Source organism: Pararge aegeria, chromosome 11, assembly GCF_905163445.1.
Source record: "Pararge aegeria chromosome 11, ilParAegt1.1, whole genome shotgun sequence".
Taxonomy (NCBI): domain Eukaryota; kingdom Metazoa; phylum Arthropoda; class Insecta; order Lepidoptera; family Nymphalidae; genus Pararge; species Pararge aegeria.
The window spans coordinates 8685314-8701999 of NC_053190.1; the positions used below are offsets into that span (position 1 = coordinate 8685314).

Genomic DNA, 16686 nt, shown 5'->3' on the forward strand with positions numbered 1-16686 from the left:
GGAAGCAAGTGTGGTTTATGCAAGTTAAGTACGTCTTGTATAAAGGTCGCAAGTGTCTTATATGCAAGCTTAGTACGTCTTCTATACTTGTCGCACGCGTATTTTATGTGTCTTTAGTACGTCTCCTATACAGTAAGAAAGTGTGGTTTATGCAAGTTTAGTACGTCTCGTATAAAGTATGCGAGTGTCTTTTATCGAAGTTAATTACGTCTCGTATGCATATGTATTTTATGCTAGTTTTGTTCTTCAATTTAGAATGTCATTGTATTTTAGTCTAAAATGACATTGGCTGTACGGTGATATACCTTGGCATTATCCTTAAGGAATGGAATAAAAAAAACAGTAAAATGACATTGACAGCTATTGACTTAAGCAATTGAAAATGACATATGTCACAGCGGTTAACAGTGGTGATATTCAAAATAAAAACATCAAATTAAATCCTTTGGAATGTAATGCCGCGTTATTTTAGTTTTTAGTGTATTAATGGATCTGACTCTCTCTTAGTTTGATTAATAACTGACGCTTATTTGTAGTAAAATTTTAGAATAGCTGTATGTACACTAATAAGTAAAAGTAAGTTTATGTTTCCCGTTACTCGAATACATTCCACGTCAGAATAAATTGGAAACGTAAACCTAACGATGCGTAGGGCTAAAGGATACCAGGATTTAGACGAGAATGTGGGAGAACGTCTACCGGCAGTTCCAATGCCTCTCCCACAGGAGATCGAAATGGCCTCTGTTTCGGTAGTCCCTGACGGTAAGCTTTATTTAAATCCCGCACAAACTATTCTTTCATGCAAAAATATCACAAGTACGCTATGACCTTTTTTTTGGTTCATTGTCAAATTATCTTCATAATTCACCACATCAAGTGATACAGTTGGTGAAAGTTTATAACATTAATCAAATTTCTTGTTAGATGTCAGCTTGGATACAAATTCCATTGATTGAATGAATTCCTTATCACATTTGTGCATCATAGCTAAACCCCGTCATGCAGCATTTATGCATTAACTTCATAATATTTATAATTAGATTCAATCATGTTCACTGTTGGTTAGGTTTCTTATTTCTTCATATTTTACTTGTACCTCAGTTTCATAATGTATTTATGGTAAAATAAATCTTTCGTGTTGTGTGTGTGTGTTTTTGTGACATGTTGGTACTTTTTTTAAGATCTGTCTTGATCTTTTCTGTTATCTGCTAAAGATTGAACTTCAAAAGCATGCCGGGTAGTTGTGCTGAGCATTAATTGCAATATTAATTTACACCTGACTGCTATAACATGTAACAATGCTGTGACTTTACAAAAAGATGCCTCTTCACTCTCAGTTTGGAAGAACCAATATTATAGATAGTGGGACGAAGTAAATCTGAAAGCTGTTTTAAATCTGTGCACTTTCAATACAATAAACAGTACATTACCTCTTCAAATCAATACACATACCACAATTTTGGTTCAAATCAATACACAAAATACTTGTGGTTGATTCCAATGGTCACAAAATGCAAGAAAAATCCTTAAGCATTAATTTAAGCAAAACACAATAAATCATTTGAAATGTATCCTGTGCAGGACTAAAAAAAAATTCTATATGATTCAGATACCTTCACTGTGACCCAGGCAGTCAATGCACTGGGTTTTGGTTGGTTCCAAGTTAAACTATCTCTGTATACTGGCTTATGTTGGATGGCTGACTCAATGGAAATGACAATCCTGAGCATATTGTCACCAGCACTTCACTGTGAATGGAATATAAGCAAGTAAGATTATTGATTATGAGCTTCTCTATATACATAAGATAATTCTGCAATGTTTTTTCACACTCTGTAATTTAAAATGTGTAGAAGTGTTACCGTCATGCTTATTATTGCAGCCAAGTAGCATTACGCAAAGGGTGCAGTTGATGATGTAATTATAGGCATGTCAGGCTTAACCTCCACATTATGTTCATGGACACAGGGCAGTGCTTTATAGTATGTGTCCCTTTCATGCCCTGCAAATTTTTGCTCTGTTTATGGTCAATGGTTTTCCATTTACTATTCCTTGGGGCCAACATATTTTTATGATTGACAGTCTAAGCAACTTTCAATTATGATAATTTAAAAAAAAAACCATGATTAAAGTGCAACAAAATACTGCACTTAGATTAAAACTTTAACTATGCTAAGTTTTTATTTTTTGGCTACTGCTTACATCTCACACTTTAGTTAGCTTTACCTGTATGTAATAAATGTAATGGAATCTGTCAATTTAATTTCCACACAATCCTAAAAGATATTTCTTTTCAGATACCAACAAGCTCTAACTACTACAGTTGTGTTTATGGGAATGATGTTGAGCTCTACATTTTGGGGCAATATCAGTGATAGATATGGAAGGAAAACTGTGAGTAAAAAAATAAAAGAAAAATAGTAGTCACAGAGCAATGCAGAGTAAGCAAAAGTTACTTCAATGTTTGAATCTACAGTACAGTCATTAGACTTGTTGGCTTACTACCACAACTTGTAGCAGTATTATTTTAAAATATAAAATATGTAAATGAAAACAAAAGTTCTGGAGTAAACCACTGCCATAGTTTTTACTAAAAGAACTCAGATACAGCCACTCTGGCTACATTCTCTGGCTACTAATTTTGAGAGTACTTGTTGGATTTGCAATATATACTATTAATAATACCATTAAGCAAAAGTTACTTCCATATTTGATTCTGCAGTAGAGTCTAGACACACAGTCAACAGTACAGACCTGTTGGCTTACTACCATGACTTGCAGCAGTATTTTTTTAATATATACAATGTGTAAATGGTAACAAAATTTTTTGAGTAAACCACTGCCACAGTTTTAACTGAAAGAACTCAGATACAGCCCTAACATCACATGCAAAGTTAAAATCAAGTGACCTCTGTCCCTTTATTTGGTATGTATCGCGTAGCGTAGGTACTATGCTCGTGTCGGTCTTTTATATTTAATAGGGTTGTCATAAGTAAACTTTAAATGTTTTGAATTTGTTTGTATGGAAAAATAAATATGCTTGTTTTGATTTATACTTTTAACAGGGTTATTTGTTATGCATCTGTCAACATGATTTCGTAATTTGTTTACACATACCTTGACATCCCTAAAAGAAGGATTCTTATAATTGAAAAAGTCTATTCAAAATTCAACCTTTAATTATTCCTCATACTTTTTCATCATCACCATGTTGAAGTTCCCTGTACTCAGTTAACCCAATAAAAAGCCACAAACAACAAAATGAATGAAAGAAGAGCATCTAGAATATTAAAAAAATAATACTGCTTTAACTTATAGTACTGAAGCCCACACACATTTTATTGTCATATTAATTTGAGGACTGTTTTAATTTTTAAGTATTATTTTTATTTTCTGTTTTTTATTAATTAACTACAAGGTTCAAACTATATGAGCTATATTTATTAATTTTTGTATTGTTATTTTAGAAATGATTTTTTTGGTTTATTATTCCAATTTTAATTACAAACAGGTAACACTTTACAGGCACTCAGCATGTGTGGAGTATTATTATTTTACTATGGACTGCTAAGCGCCATTGCTCCCAACTTTCTCTGGTTACTATTTTTGAGAGGACTTGTTGGATTTGCAATAGGATGTGTGCCACAATCGTAAGTAAACCTTATGCAATGTCCTCTAAAAATATTGTTACCAAGTTTTTTGTTGCTTGTTCTGCATTGATTTATACAGCGTTAGTAGGTACACAGAGAGTTTTCTAGTTTTACAAGCTGTTAATGGGGTGATAAAAATGAATGATAATAATAATTTAACACTGTTAGTTATATACTTTTGACTATATTTTAAGTCTAAAGACAGGGTTAAATAAAAAATACCAAAAAGCTCCTGGCCTTGCAGTTCCTATCATTAAACTAACAAATTTTGTTCTACAAATTTTCAAAATTGAGTAATATTTATTCATACATATAAATTAATAAATCATGTTATTTCTCTACGGTGACATTAAACTGTGCGGACTAAACCGCTGAGAGCGTGCGAGTCTGCGTTCGAGCGCTGTTGCTGATGTTAAATTACAGAGTAGAAATTAGTAGAGAATCTATGTAAAATGTTGAATATTGAATATTTCACAAACTATCGAGTTAAACATTAAGTTGTAGAACCAAAATTGTTAGTTTTTATGTAAACAACCACAGGCCGAAAGCTTTCTGGGTATTTTTTTATTTAACCCAATATATTAACAACGACAAACTACAAGAATTTAAATAGACTTTGTCTCTTTTCACAGGGTTACATTGTATGCTGAGTTTTTACCAACAAAACAGAGAGCTAAATGTGTTGTACTTTTGGATGTAAGTATTTAAAAGAAAAAATAATAACAAATATATTTCTTGGTTTTTTCACTGATAATAGTTGTACAGCCTCGTAACTCGGAGGGAACATTGATAATCACTTTCAGTCACGGTAATATTCACTAGAATTTAATCGTAACGTATGTTACGTTTCAGCCCGAAAACTCGTATTGGAGGAGTCAAAATCAAACCTCTATCTCCTGCGAAAGGAGAAGAATTCTGTCCTTTCAAGTTTTTTTAATTCTAAGGTTGCATGGCAGAGATCGCGACTAAGCGATGAGGCTGCCTTTTGTATCCTTCTACTTTAAGTTTCTGTTTTTCACGATATGATAAACAGAAACTTAAAGTAAGTTCTTAACTTGTGTTTACCTAACAATTATTCATTGTAAAGTCAACATATCCTGACGATGCTCCGGTTTCGGAGCGAAACGTGCGTAGAGGGTATATTGCCGAAGATCTGTTTGGTGTGGAGTATAAGGATTGAAGAAATTATAAATTACACCACACAGATTCTCCTGCTTTTCGCGGAGTATAGCAAATTAAGCTTTTGATAATATTGTTGTTGGTTGTGGACTAACCTTGGAACATTATTACGCTGACAATAATGTAATTACTTAAATGTTTTTAGTGTTTCTGGGCACTTGGTGCGTGTCTCGAAGTTGCGTTGGCCCTCATCGTAATGCCAACTCTCGGAGTGCATTGGCTGTTGGCGTTATCGACAATACCTTTGCTTATATTTGCTATCATATGCCCTGTAAGTAGCCCTATTAATATTTCTAGAATTAAATGTCAGAATCATCATTATCATATGAACCCATTACCGACCCACTGCAGGGCACAGGTCTTCTCCCACAATGAGAATGATTTAGGCCGTAATCCACCACGCTTGCCCAGTGCGGAGTGGTGGACTCCACAGACCTTTGAGCACATTTTCAAGAACTCTCAGGGATGCTCGTTTCCTCACGATGTTTTCCTTCACCGTTGAAGCAAGTTTTTTCGTCATGCAATTAACGCGACCAAGAAAACAATTGTTGTAAAATGATAGCGGCAATGTATCAATCTGAACGCTGACGAAATAATTGGTGTTAGTTACTAAAAGATCCAAATTATCACCTCTTTTTCACCTCATATTACCCAATCTGTCTGGTGGGAGGCTTTGGCCGTGGCTAGTTACCACCCTATCGACAAAGACGTGCCGCTAAGCGATTTAGAGTTCCGGTGCGATGTCCCGTGGAAACCGATTAGGGCTATGAATAATACTACCTAACAGGTTAGCCCGCTACCATCTTAGACTGCATCATCACTTACCACCAGGTAAGGTAGCAGTCAAGGGCTAACTTGTAGTAGAATAAAACAAAATCTAATTAAGTAAGAGTTGCACTGTGTTTCTTAAGATCACCGACCACGACTAACGTCGAGAATATTGAAGCGTGAAGAAGTTTAGAAAGCATAGTTGCTAGTGCTTGGACCCCCTTTTCGGGGGTACAGAAGTCTATCTCCGGCACGCTTCTCTAACTTTTCAGAGTTATGTGCGTTTTGAATTAAAAGCATTTTTAAATTTCATTCGCTTTAAAGGTAAAGGAAACATCGTGTGCATAAGGAAATGCCTGTGAGTTCTACATCAGTTCAGTGTCTGGGTGTTTATTAGTATTTATGTATCCTATTCATAAAAATATTCATCAGTTATCGTAGACGTGATGGTCTCGTAGATGGACGTGTGTGTATTGTCGGTGTATATTTATTTATTTATGTTAAAAGAATACGCATATTTAAATTACATGTTATTTTACAGACATACCTATGGATTTGTTTAAGGTAGGTAATCAGTGTTAGAGTTTTCTCAAGAAACGGAATTCAAATGTAAAATTGAATATCCAATTCAAGTAGCATGCTAAATAAAACGAACAAACACACTTTCGCAATTATAATTTAGTAGATATGAATTAATAAAGATATTTATTATACTATTTTCATTGTATTTCTGTTATTCTTTTTATTTTTTTAGTGGTTACCTGAATCTGCCCGATACCACGTAGCAAGTGGACAACCCGATAAAGCATTAGAAACGCTGGAGAAGGTAAAATGATGCTGGATCTTTATTTAATTACAGATCGCCTAGTGACGTTACGTACGCGAGTGACGTTAATGTTTCCCGGTATTAAAACTAGATGGCGCACTTTCGATTCAATACAAATCTTACTTAACTTTCGCGCCATCGAACACTAGGCACTCGTTATACCCAACAGCAATGTTAAAAGACATACTCAACAATTTGCACCCAAAGAATATAATAAGATATTTAAATTCCAAATTTTATTTTATCAAGTAGGCCTAATATAAACACCGTTGAAATATCAAGTACATATGTCTGTTTGTAGTGACTCTACCACCGATTTGGGAGTCAGATTCTACCGAGGAGAAGCCGGCAAGAAACTCAGTAGTTGCTCTTTACCAACGTCATTTTACAATTTACGAATAATTTGTCTATCTGAGATAAAAGCACAGCGGCTTGCTTCCAAGTGATCTTGTTATTAAGATCAATGGTATATCGTGAGGAAACATGCATGCCTGACAGTGTACCATAATGTTCTTATAGACGTGTGGAGAGCAAGAAGATAAAACTGAATTTTATTACTACCCTGTCAAGCTAAGTTTGCACCTCGCGTGTATTACGTCACACTGACGCTTAGGTACGGTATGCAAAAAAAAGATCATTATGATCCCTTAAAATAATTGTTGTTGTCATTGAAATATAAATTAAGTGAATCTTTGTTAAAAAGTGTTGGCTAATTTACTAATATAATGTCAATTATATATCAGCGAGGTGCATATTTAGCGCGACCTAGTTATAGTGGTCACTAACATTTTTAGACGACACATTTCCACGCTTATTCTCATATCGTTTATGTAACTAACTAATAGAGATTGTGTAAGCGTCCAAAACCTAAAAAAAAGGTTCACTCTTTACCATTTCACGCAACAATTTTTAATATTTAAGATAGCGCAAGACAATGGACGGCCTATGTTACTTGGCCGCTTGGTGTGCGACGATTCAGTTGGCATTGGTCAGCGTGGCCGGTTGAAACATCTCCTCATACCACAGCTCAGAAACACCAGCCTCCTTCTCTGGGTTATATGGTAAGTAGAATAGATAGTAGTGGAATACGTACATAATAATATGGATTGAAGAATATATCATTGTTCATTATACAACGTGTAAATGAAAACTGAAATAATACTTCACAGACTTTAGAGGTACATTATGTACTGTCCCTGAGACTTATCTGTGAAACCGAAAACCTTATAGTTTTTGAGTAAACCACTGCCATAGAGAAAAAAAAAACTTGTTGTGGACTTAGACCAGGACGCGTCCGGAACCCTCGTAGCTTTAGTTTTAAGTTCACGAATATGGTTATCGCCATCATCTCACTACCGTGTAATTCTCCCGTACGCATCAAAAGTGCCACCTATGGGCCTACTTGAATAAAGATATTTTTGACTTTCACTTTGAATATTATTTCGTAATTCTGTTAAACGTTGTTAATAATTAAATATCCAGGAAACTCTTTCCTGGATAATCTAGCTAAAAATATGACTTGTATGGAAATTATACAGGATGTCCTGCGCATTCTGTTATTATGGCCTGGTATTAATGACTACGGAGTTGTTCGAGACTGACGCAGATGGCGGCGAAGAGTCTTGCGCAGCTGATTGCCGCCCTCTGCAAACTACTGACTATATGGATTTACTGTGGACTACTTTGGCAGAGTTTCCTGGTATGTGATAATAATAATAGAATATTGATGTGTTATTGATGTGTGTGTGCGGTAATAGTAATAGGTAGATTGATGACAGATTCCGGCCACGATGGTCAATCTCCAGAGAAAGTGACAGCAAGCACAGGTGCAGTCTATTCCCTCGCTCTCAAAGTCTGAATTGACGACAGATCGGATATGACCGGAGAGAGATCAGAAATATGACCGACAGCTTTCTGAAGCAAGCGGCTGAATAACCGCAATATAATATAATTTAATACTTAATTTTTCATAATTATAACACCAAATGATAGTCATTATTAGGATAGTTACTATGAATGCCGAGTAATCTAGCTACATTCACTGCTGGGCTAAAGGCCTCTCCCGGCAAGGGTTTGCCCACAATCAGCACAGTGGGCAGACGGGTTGGTGATGGGGGTAGATGGTAGTAGTGCACAGAGAACGCTGCTGCCCCTTTCTCCATTATATTCCCTTAATCGCCTCGTACAACACCCACAGAAAGAGGGGGTAGAAATAACTGTATTCCGATCTGCGGTCACCACTTGGTACGCCACGTCGCGTCGGTATAAAACTAGTTAATATTATACACATGTGTTTTGTGAAGCGGTTCTGTTCGTGGAGAACGAGTTCGAGCCCTGGCACGCACCACTGACTTTTCGGAGTTATGTGCGTTTTAATTTAAGAAATTTAAATATAACTTGGTTAAGGCGGTGAAGGAAAACATCGTAAGGAAACCTGCATGCCTGAGAGTTCTCCATTATGTTCTCAACGGCGTGTGAAGTCTACCAATCCGCACGTAGGCAGCGTGGCAGACTACAGCCTAAACCAGAGTTCCCCAAACTTTTTTGTGTCGTAGACCCCTTGCCATGTTTTTCCGTGTTGGGTAGACCCCCTACTTACCTGATATTGATTTCCTGTAAATTTCTAACTGTAGTGAAGTTTAGTGTTAAAAATTTGAAGTAAAAACACATTTTCATTTATACATTTATTAATTGAATTTAAATTAAAACTACTCAAAATAAAATTTTGTATCTGTTATATAAAATATACGTTACATTAAATAAACATAAAATAAACTATAAATAAAATAACATAGTCAATAAGTGAATATTTTTAGTGAGAAGGATGAACCTGATGCTTTAATAATAAATTATCAACATTTGGCGTCAATTTTGTAAGGGTTAATCTTCAATCTCCTCGGCTGTTAAAAGACTGTTGAAGTTTTTCGCTGACGTAGACCCCTTGCAGGTTTTCATAGACCCCTAGTGGTCGATATAGACCACTTTGGGAATCACTGGCCTAAACCCTTGTCATTTTGAAAGACCTGTGTCCTGTAGTGGTCCGGTAAAGGGTAATGATGATGATGATGTGTTTTGTGACGTCAAATATGAAACCTATTTATATAGGAACATGTCAAGTTGACGTATTGAATTGCAGATACAACAGATTATGTAATAAATATGGCACTTATCATATCCTTTTTTTTCAGGTATTTTCGCCACGATATTCATAATAGAAAAGTTTGGACGTAAGAAGACAATGGCATCTCAGTTCGTCATTTTCGCGATCTGTGTTTGCGCTCTCACTTACAATACAAAGTAAGTCTAAATTTCAAACTCTATATATCTTTTATCCGTGCCCAGCTGTATTTTGGATTGTGTATGATTGAAGTTGAAGCATCGATTAAGAGAGTATACGATTTTCGGCTTTTAACGTATGTTCACTAACATTAGTGCGGTAGTTGCCACTCTGGAAAAGAGGGGAGGCCTGTGACCAGCAGATTATCTGAATGATGTACTTTTGAACTGCGGAAGTTTTGTCGTAATTATTTTAATGTTCGGAATGATTATGATTTTGTCTGTCAAAATTAAAGCTTTGTAAACTGCTTCCAAACAACATTATAATTATATTATAAAAGCAATGCCCTACCTAAATTATAGTTACGTTATAAATGCGTGACAAATATAACAAAATATCACCATATAACATTATTTACCGAAATATATATATTTTTTTATTGTTTATTTTTTTTTTAAAAGGTTCCAACAAAAATGTTACGTATGAAAATGTCTAAAAGAGGATTATGCAATGGAATAATTTTACGACGCAATTTAACATCGTTTAATTGTATCAATACCTAATAATGATAATATTTACTTTGGCAGAATTTTACCATTATTATAAACTTTTATTAACGACTCTATGTGATGAATCTAATTAAAAATAAATAAATAAATAATACATAAATAAATATACTACGACAATACACACATCGCCATCTAGTCCCAAAGGAAGCGTAGCTTGTGTCATGGGTACTAACATAACTGATGAATAATATACATATAATAATAATATATAGATAAACACCCAGCCACTGAAAAACATTTATGTTCATCAGTCAAACATTTTCCAGTTGTGGGAATCGAACCCACGGCCCTGGACTCAGAAAGCAGGGTCGCTGCCCACTGCGCCAATCGGCCATTAAAACTTTCTTGTTATTAAAATATATATTTTGTTTTTTTCAGTCGGACATTTTTAACCTGCATTCTATTTTTGGCGCGCGGAATTATTGCCGGACTATTTCAAGCGGCTTATGTTTACACACCGGAGGTAATACACAAAATTGATTCAATCTTTTTCATTACTTTAATTTACAAAAATCTAAAACAGTTACTTTTTTACTCCTTTAAGAAATAATAAATATTTTTTATATAGATGAAATTATTTAATAAGAAGATCGGAAATCATTTTCCGAAAGGTTTTCTTTTTTTTCAACATTTTGATGGCAAAAGTGTGATGAACCCCGATGGGTTACATCTATCTATCCCACTTCTGATATTCCGATATTAGCGATCAGAAAAGGACCTGAAATCAGACGAGGAGGGTTTATCTATGACAGTCGAAACAGCAGAACATTATTGGTTAATAGAATTAAAACAAAAACAAACCTTGCTAATGGTTTCTTACAATGTTGGGTTAGTCTACTGGTTTATGAGGTCTTAAACATACTTTTTGCCTTTTTTTTCATCAATTTGCTAAAATAACTCATTCTAATTAAAGTTCTAAAAAAAACATGGGTAATATAGTATCTTTGCTATTATTTGTTAAAGGTATACCCTACAGCGTTAAGATCTACAGCAGTCGGTGCTTGCAGTGGGGTCGCAAGGCTTGGCGCCATGATAACTCCATATGTAGCACAGGTTAGCTGATAGAGGATTTATTTTATGATAGCCTAGTGATTAGGATTTCGGTTTCAGTTTCGTGAGGGACAAGTTTGAACCCCGGCACGCTCCTCTATCTTTTCTAAGTTATGTTCGTTTTACGCAGTCCAATATCACTTGCTTTAACAGTGAGGTGTTTTTTTTTTTTTTTAATATATAGACAACTACTTGACTGCAGTCACACCTGATGGTAAGTGATGATGCAGCCTAAGATGCCTATTCACTCTTGATTTGAAGGTACCGATACCGGTATCGGGGAAGACGGAAGACGGGATTGCGTTCCAGACCTTTGCGGTGCGTATCAGAAAGGAAGAAGCAAAGCGCCTCGTACGTGTTGATGGTATTTCAACTGCGTAACGGCATGACTGAGAGTTCTCCATGTCCACCAATCCGCTCTTTGCCAGCATGATGGAATACGGTCCCATTCCTTCTCATTCTGGAAAGATACCCGAACCCGATCGGTAATGGGTTGATATAAATGATATACATATGTTTTCTATCCTGAAAACTTTGTGACTAATGTTAGCGGTTTCCCACCTGGCTGATACCTACGATACGCCATAAACATGTTGTGACGTCACTAATAGATTCATTAATATAGAATTGCTGTAATAGTTTTAATTCGCTTTAATAATTCTTATCTAAATATGTTATGTTAGTACCTTGTTTATGTTTATTATCATCTATATGTTCTTAAGTATTTATGTATGATTGAGTATATAATATAAGTTTATTATTTTATATTTATTTCTTATTTTTTTCTTATTTGTGCAATTTTGTTTATGTAGTTGTATTTAGCTATTTGAATGTAGGTTTATAATAATTTTAAACCACCTGTCCGCTCTCGCTCATCTTGTCCTAATCCAAAGGTTGCCTGGCCGAGATCGCTACTAAGCGATAAGGCCGCCTTTTGTATTCTTCTTCTGTTTTTTTATTTCTATTGTTCTTATATTTTCCTAACTTCATAGTGGTATAAGAATAAAGAGTTAAATAATAAATAATAATCTAGAAAATATAGTTTTTATACTCCATTTTTTTTTCCTATCAATTATTATTACTTTATAAAAAAATGTGTTTTCAGGTGCTGTTGAAGAACTCGATAACGATAGCGACGGCGGTCTACTCTGTGGCGGCCCTGATAGCGGCCGCCGCTTGCATTGCCTTGCCTATAGAAACCAAAGGCAGAGACATGAAGGAAACAGTCACGGCCACTGGATTATAATCGTCACTGTTTTTTTTAAAATTTGTAATGAAGCCAGGGTATATATGGTTTGTAAAACAATTGTTTCGGTTTATTTCATTTATTCGGTTTAATTTTAAATAACCATCTCCAGTTCAATTTCGTTCATTTAAAAGAAATTTGACGGTTTACCAAACTTAAAATTCACCTCTTTTTGTACTTTTCCGCGCTCACTGTGATTTGAAAACTGAAATAAGGTCAAAATACCAATCAAACAACAGATTAAAGCCATTTACAATTACTTAAACATTAGGCGTATCATTTTTTTTTTCATATTATGTACTTTTATCTTTACTCGGTATCAGTTTAAGAGCACGCAATTGTACGAGTTTAGAAACCGAACCTCGTGTGCAAATATCTGATGAATGCGCACAGCAAAGCAATTTCGTGTTAAATGTTCACGGCGAAATCGGTTTATTTGTGTTGGTCTATTTGTTCGGTTTATTTGTATCGGTTCTATGCGCGAGACCAAACTTGACTTTAATTAAATATCGGTTTCTTAACACATCTTTAACTGCTTGGAATCGTTAGGGTGATATAAAGCCGTGGACGAAACTTGTGTGGCAACAATGTAGGTAGTATTTAACAACAAATTTTTTAAGCAAATTATATGTGCGTTGCGATCATAATGAGTACCCAATTTCAAACTCTAATGTAGCTTTAACATAATGTTTTATAATAACAAATTCAATAGTAAAAAATACTCAATTTTTGTACCTATATTTTTAAAATATTATATATTATGCCCGTACATTCAATTATACTTATTTATTAATTCTATATTATATACGCAATCGTATTAATTATACAGGGTGTTTATTTTATAACGGGCTTTGTGTGGTAGGTCTAGTAACCGCTCAGAACAGAATGATACGTTCAAACAACTTCACAACAACAGTCCCACATAAAATAGTAAAAAAAGATATTATCGATTTTGATGGATTCTCTTATCTAATTATTTTTGAAAATAATGTTCGAAAATTTCTTGGCGTTTTTGAACGGCCGATATTTTTATCATAATAAAAAAAATCATTTTGCGTCTTAAATAGAGAAAGGATGGCGGAATAAATTCGTCGTGCTCTATTAGTAGCCTTATAGATTTACTGCCATACGATATCCGTCTCGTGAATTCATCCTGTATAGATACTAATTATTTTTGTATGTTAGTATAATTTATAAGCATTTCAACTGTTATTTAGTATAGTTTTATTATTGAATCTTTGTACCCGAATCTCTTACCTGATAATAATTGTTTCTTATCAGTATTAATAGCTTAAATTCCTTAGGTTGTGATTATGGTACTTAATCGCTGATAGGATGAGTTTGTTATACTTTCTCACAACGTAACTGATACGTTTAGGATAAGATTAGTAATTTTTGTGTTGTTTTTGTGAATATCTGTTAAATGACTGATTTTCTTACTACAAAGTTGTAAAATAGGTCGAAATACATAAAATATTTTATTTTATATTTACACTTACATGATGTTTTCGTATGGCCCTCTACACCGAATGTTATGCTTTTAATTGAAATACCTGTATTTTTCTTTGCAAACTTTGTTTATAAGATAAATATTTATTAAATAAGAATGATAAGGTATATTGCTGTTATTGTACTTTTGTCTAACAAAGCGACGCCTGATTTACTTGTGACTACCAATTGTACGAGCACGCAACGAATGTGTGCGTTATACTTAGATACTACAACCGACGCTTGTAAACGCTTACTGTAAACTCTTAATGTAAACAATTTTTTGATGTTTTATAAAAAAAAAACACGTGTATTAAAGTATATAAAAACAAGCACATTAAAAAGAGAATTTGAAATGATCTTAGCACTCAAAAGTAACAAAATGGTTGTCTACATCATAAGACAAGTAAGAAAATGTAAAGTATGCAGCGTTCCGATACACGCATGCTCATGCGTTGTTCTAGTTGTATCCATTTTCGACTGCAGATCACGAGGTTTTGGAGTTCGATACCCAGATCGTTCTAAGGAATAGTATTGAGTTTTTCCTATCAAGAAATTATAAGTCAGCCCAGGGGCGTTGAGTTTGCGGATATTCACCTCCATGCCTCGGAAAGCACGTCAAGCTGTCGGACCTGCGCCTGATCTCTTAACGGCGGTGTCGGATCTGCCGTCACGTCGAAAAGAGTTAGGGAATAGGTAGTGCACCTGTGTTTGCGTACACAATTGTGCACTATAATATCTCCCGCGTTGATTAGAAATCTCTCTGGAGATTGACCACTCAGGCCGAAATCGCTCAGAGAATCAAACATGTAAAGCGCACGTGAAATAAAGTGATGAGCGGGCAAGGTGTATCTACCAAATTATAGAAGATAGCGCTTAAGAGTGGAAATGTGTATTACTCTTTCGGTAAAACAGTTGGCTCGCTTTAAAGCAGTACTTTGAATGCGCGCCAACCATTTCTCAAACATGTTCTGGTAATAACGGTACATGACTGATTAAAACTATATCGGCTCAACACAGACTCAGTTAAAATAACACACTACTCTGCTGAAAGATATACACTTCAAACGACACTTTATATCTTATTATTTAAGCTAGCATTTGAATGCTTACATTTTAGTCGAGTCGGTGCTGATTCTATGTGTTAAGCGAATGTCATGAGGCGAAGGCAAATCACACTTTTCTGCTTTGTTACAGTAGCTACAAATAAAATAGTAGGTAAGTTACTGTCAAGAAATTTCGATTAGTATTGTGTTGGAAAATACTAGCGTGTCCCACGTCTGTATACGTCTCAAAACGTCTAATACCTACCGAAAATAAGTAGATTAGCGTTTTTTTTAAACAACTAATTTACAGAGCGACAACAGTACTTCTATAATTTTTATTGACCAATGATGATAATTCAATGACCACCTTTTTCTTTTAAACAATTTGTTTGTACAATGCATGTAACATAAAACCGTATTATTCTATTCTTAATAGTCAATTATCTCCCTCTTATTTAAGAGATCGTTTTCGCTTTATTTCTGACTCTTCTTCTAATTCCAACCTTCGATTCCGCCTTGGTAACAGTCTGGTAATCCCATTTTGTAAAACGAAGTTCTTCCGATATTTAAGAGTCGTGTGAAGGACTACTACCTCTCTTTGTATTTTAAATTATGTATTAAATTCTACTTATATGTGTTATGTTTGTTATATATTTATATCAACACTCTTGGCACTATCCCGTTCTCTCGCTGTAAGTCCTCACAAAAGTGGCCTGTAAGAGATTGCAATAAGGTCAGCAATAAGGCCGCCTTTGCATGTCTACATTGTGTACTGTATACTCCTTACTCTTTCTTTTCCTGTATGTTATAGTGCAATAAAGTGCACTCTTCTTCCGTATGTTACCACAACTGGAAAATGTTTGTGGGATGAGCATGAATGTTTTTCAGTGTCTGGGTGTTTATATGTATATTATAAGTATTTATGTATTATATTCATAAAAATATTCAACAGCTATCTTAGTACCCATAACACAAGCTACGCTTACTTTGGGGCTAGATGGCGATGTGTGTATTGTCGTAGTATATTTATTTATTTCTTTATTTATTTATTATATAGAAGTTATCTCCCGTCTCCTTTCGAACTATTTTATCTGGAGCTACTTTTATATTTATAATCTTATTTACGAAATTTAACTTCCTCCTCATCTCTCCGCATTGGTACTTATCGGATCTTGAGCGAGATGTAAAACAACTCACTAAACATAGGTAAAAGCCGCGCGTTTAAATATGCTATTTCATTAGCACAATCGGATATTGATTATTATTTTGCGAATGTGGCACAACATCGGCCGACATTGATAAATATTTTTTTTAATAGCGCGGCTTATACTTTCTATGTAATTTTAGGTTTTCTATTCTTCTATTTTCTAACGGTATAAATACTTATTACAATTTTATAACGTTGTAAGACACATTAAAACCAAATAAGTAGATAAGTGTAATTTATTTTATAAGTGCTATTGTTTACTGCACAATAAGTCATGTTAATAATTAATATTTACACGATTTTTAATGATTAATAAACATGCACAGCTTTCTAGTTGTCTTTTTTTATTATTATTTAGTAATAATCATGCCACTACCTAC

At 34.6% G+C, this 16686-nt stretch overlaps 1 protein-coding gene across 1 annotated transcript; it reads left to right on the forward strand.

The window, feature by feature from the left end:
* The first annotated feature begins 405 nt into the window (after nucleotides 1-405).
* LOC120627757 (synaptic vesicle 2-related protein) lies at nucleotides 406-13307 on the forward strand. Its single transcript, XM_039895784.1, has 13 exons — nucleotides 406-762; nucleotides 1610-1769; nucleotides 2298-2394; nucleotides 3526-3650; nucleotides 4283-4346; nucleotides 4975-5100; nucleotides 6352-6423; nucleotides 7345-7484; nucleotides 7962-8122; nucleotides 9612-9720; nucleotides 10648-10732; nucleotides 11233-11322; nucleotides 12425-13307. The coding sequence occupies exons 1-13, from the start codon at nucleotides 645-647 to the stop codon at nucleotides 12563-12565; spliced, it is 1488 nt and encodes a 495-aa protein (XP_039751718.1). The 5' UTR covers nucleotides 406-644; the 3' UTR covers nucleotides 12566-13307.
* The last annotated feature ends 3379 nt before the right edge of the window (nucleotides 13308-16686 follow it).

Bases quoted from the DNA above. Each gene is read 5' to 3' on its own strand.
- LOC120627757 (XM_039895784.1), top strand. From the start codon at position 645: ATGCGTAGGGCTAAAGGATACCAGGATTTAGACGAGAATGTGGGAGAA. The intron at 4,347-4,974 runs GTAAGTATTTAA...AAATGTTTTTAG, and splicing joins AATGTGTTGTACTTTTGGAT to TGTTTCTGGGCACTTGGTGC. The intron at 5,101-6,351 runs GTAAGTAGCCCT...TTATTTTTTTAG, and splicing joins TATTTGCTATCATATGCCCT to TGGTTACCTGAATCTGCCCG.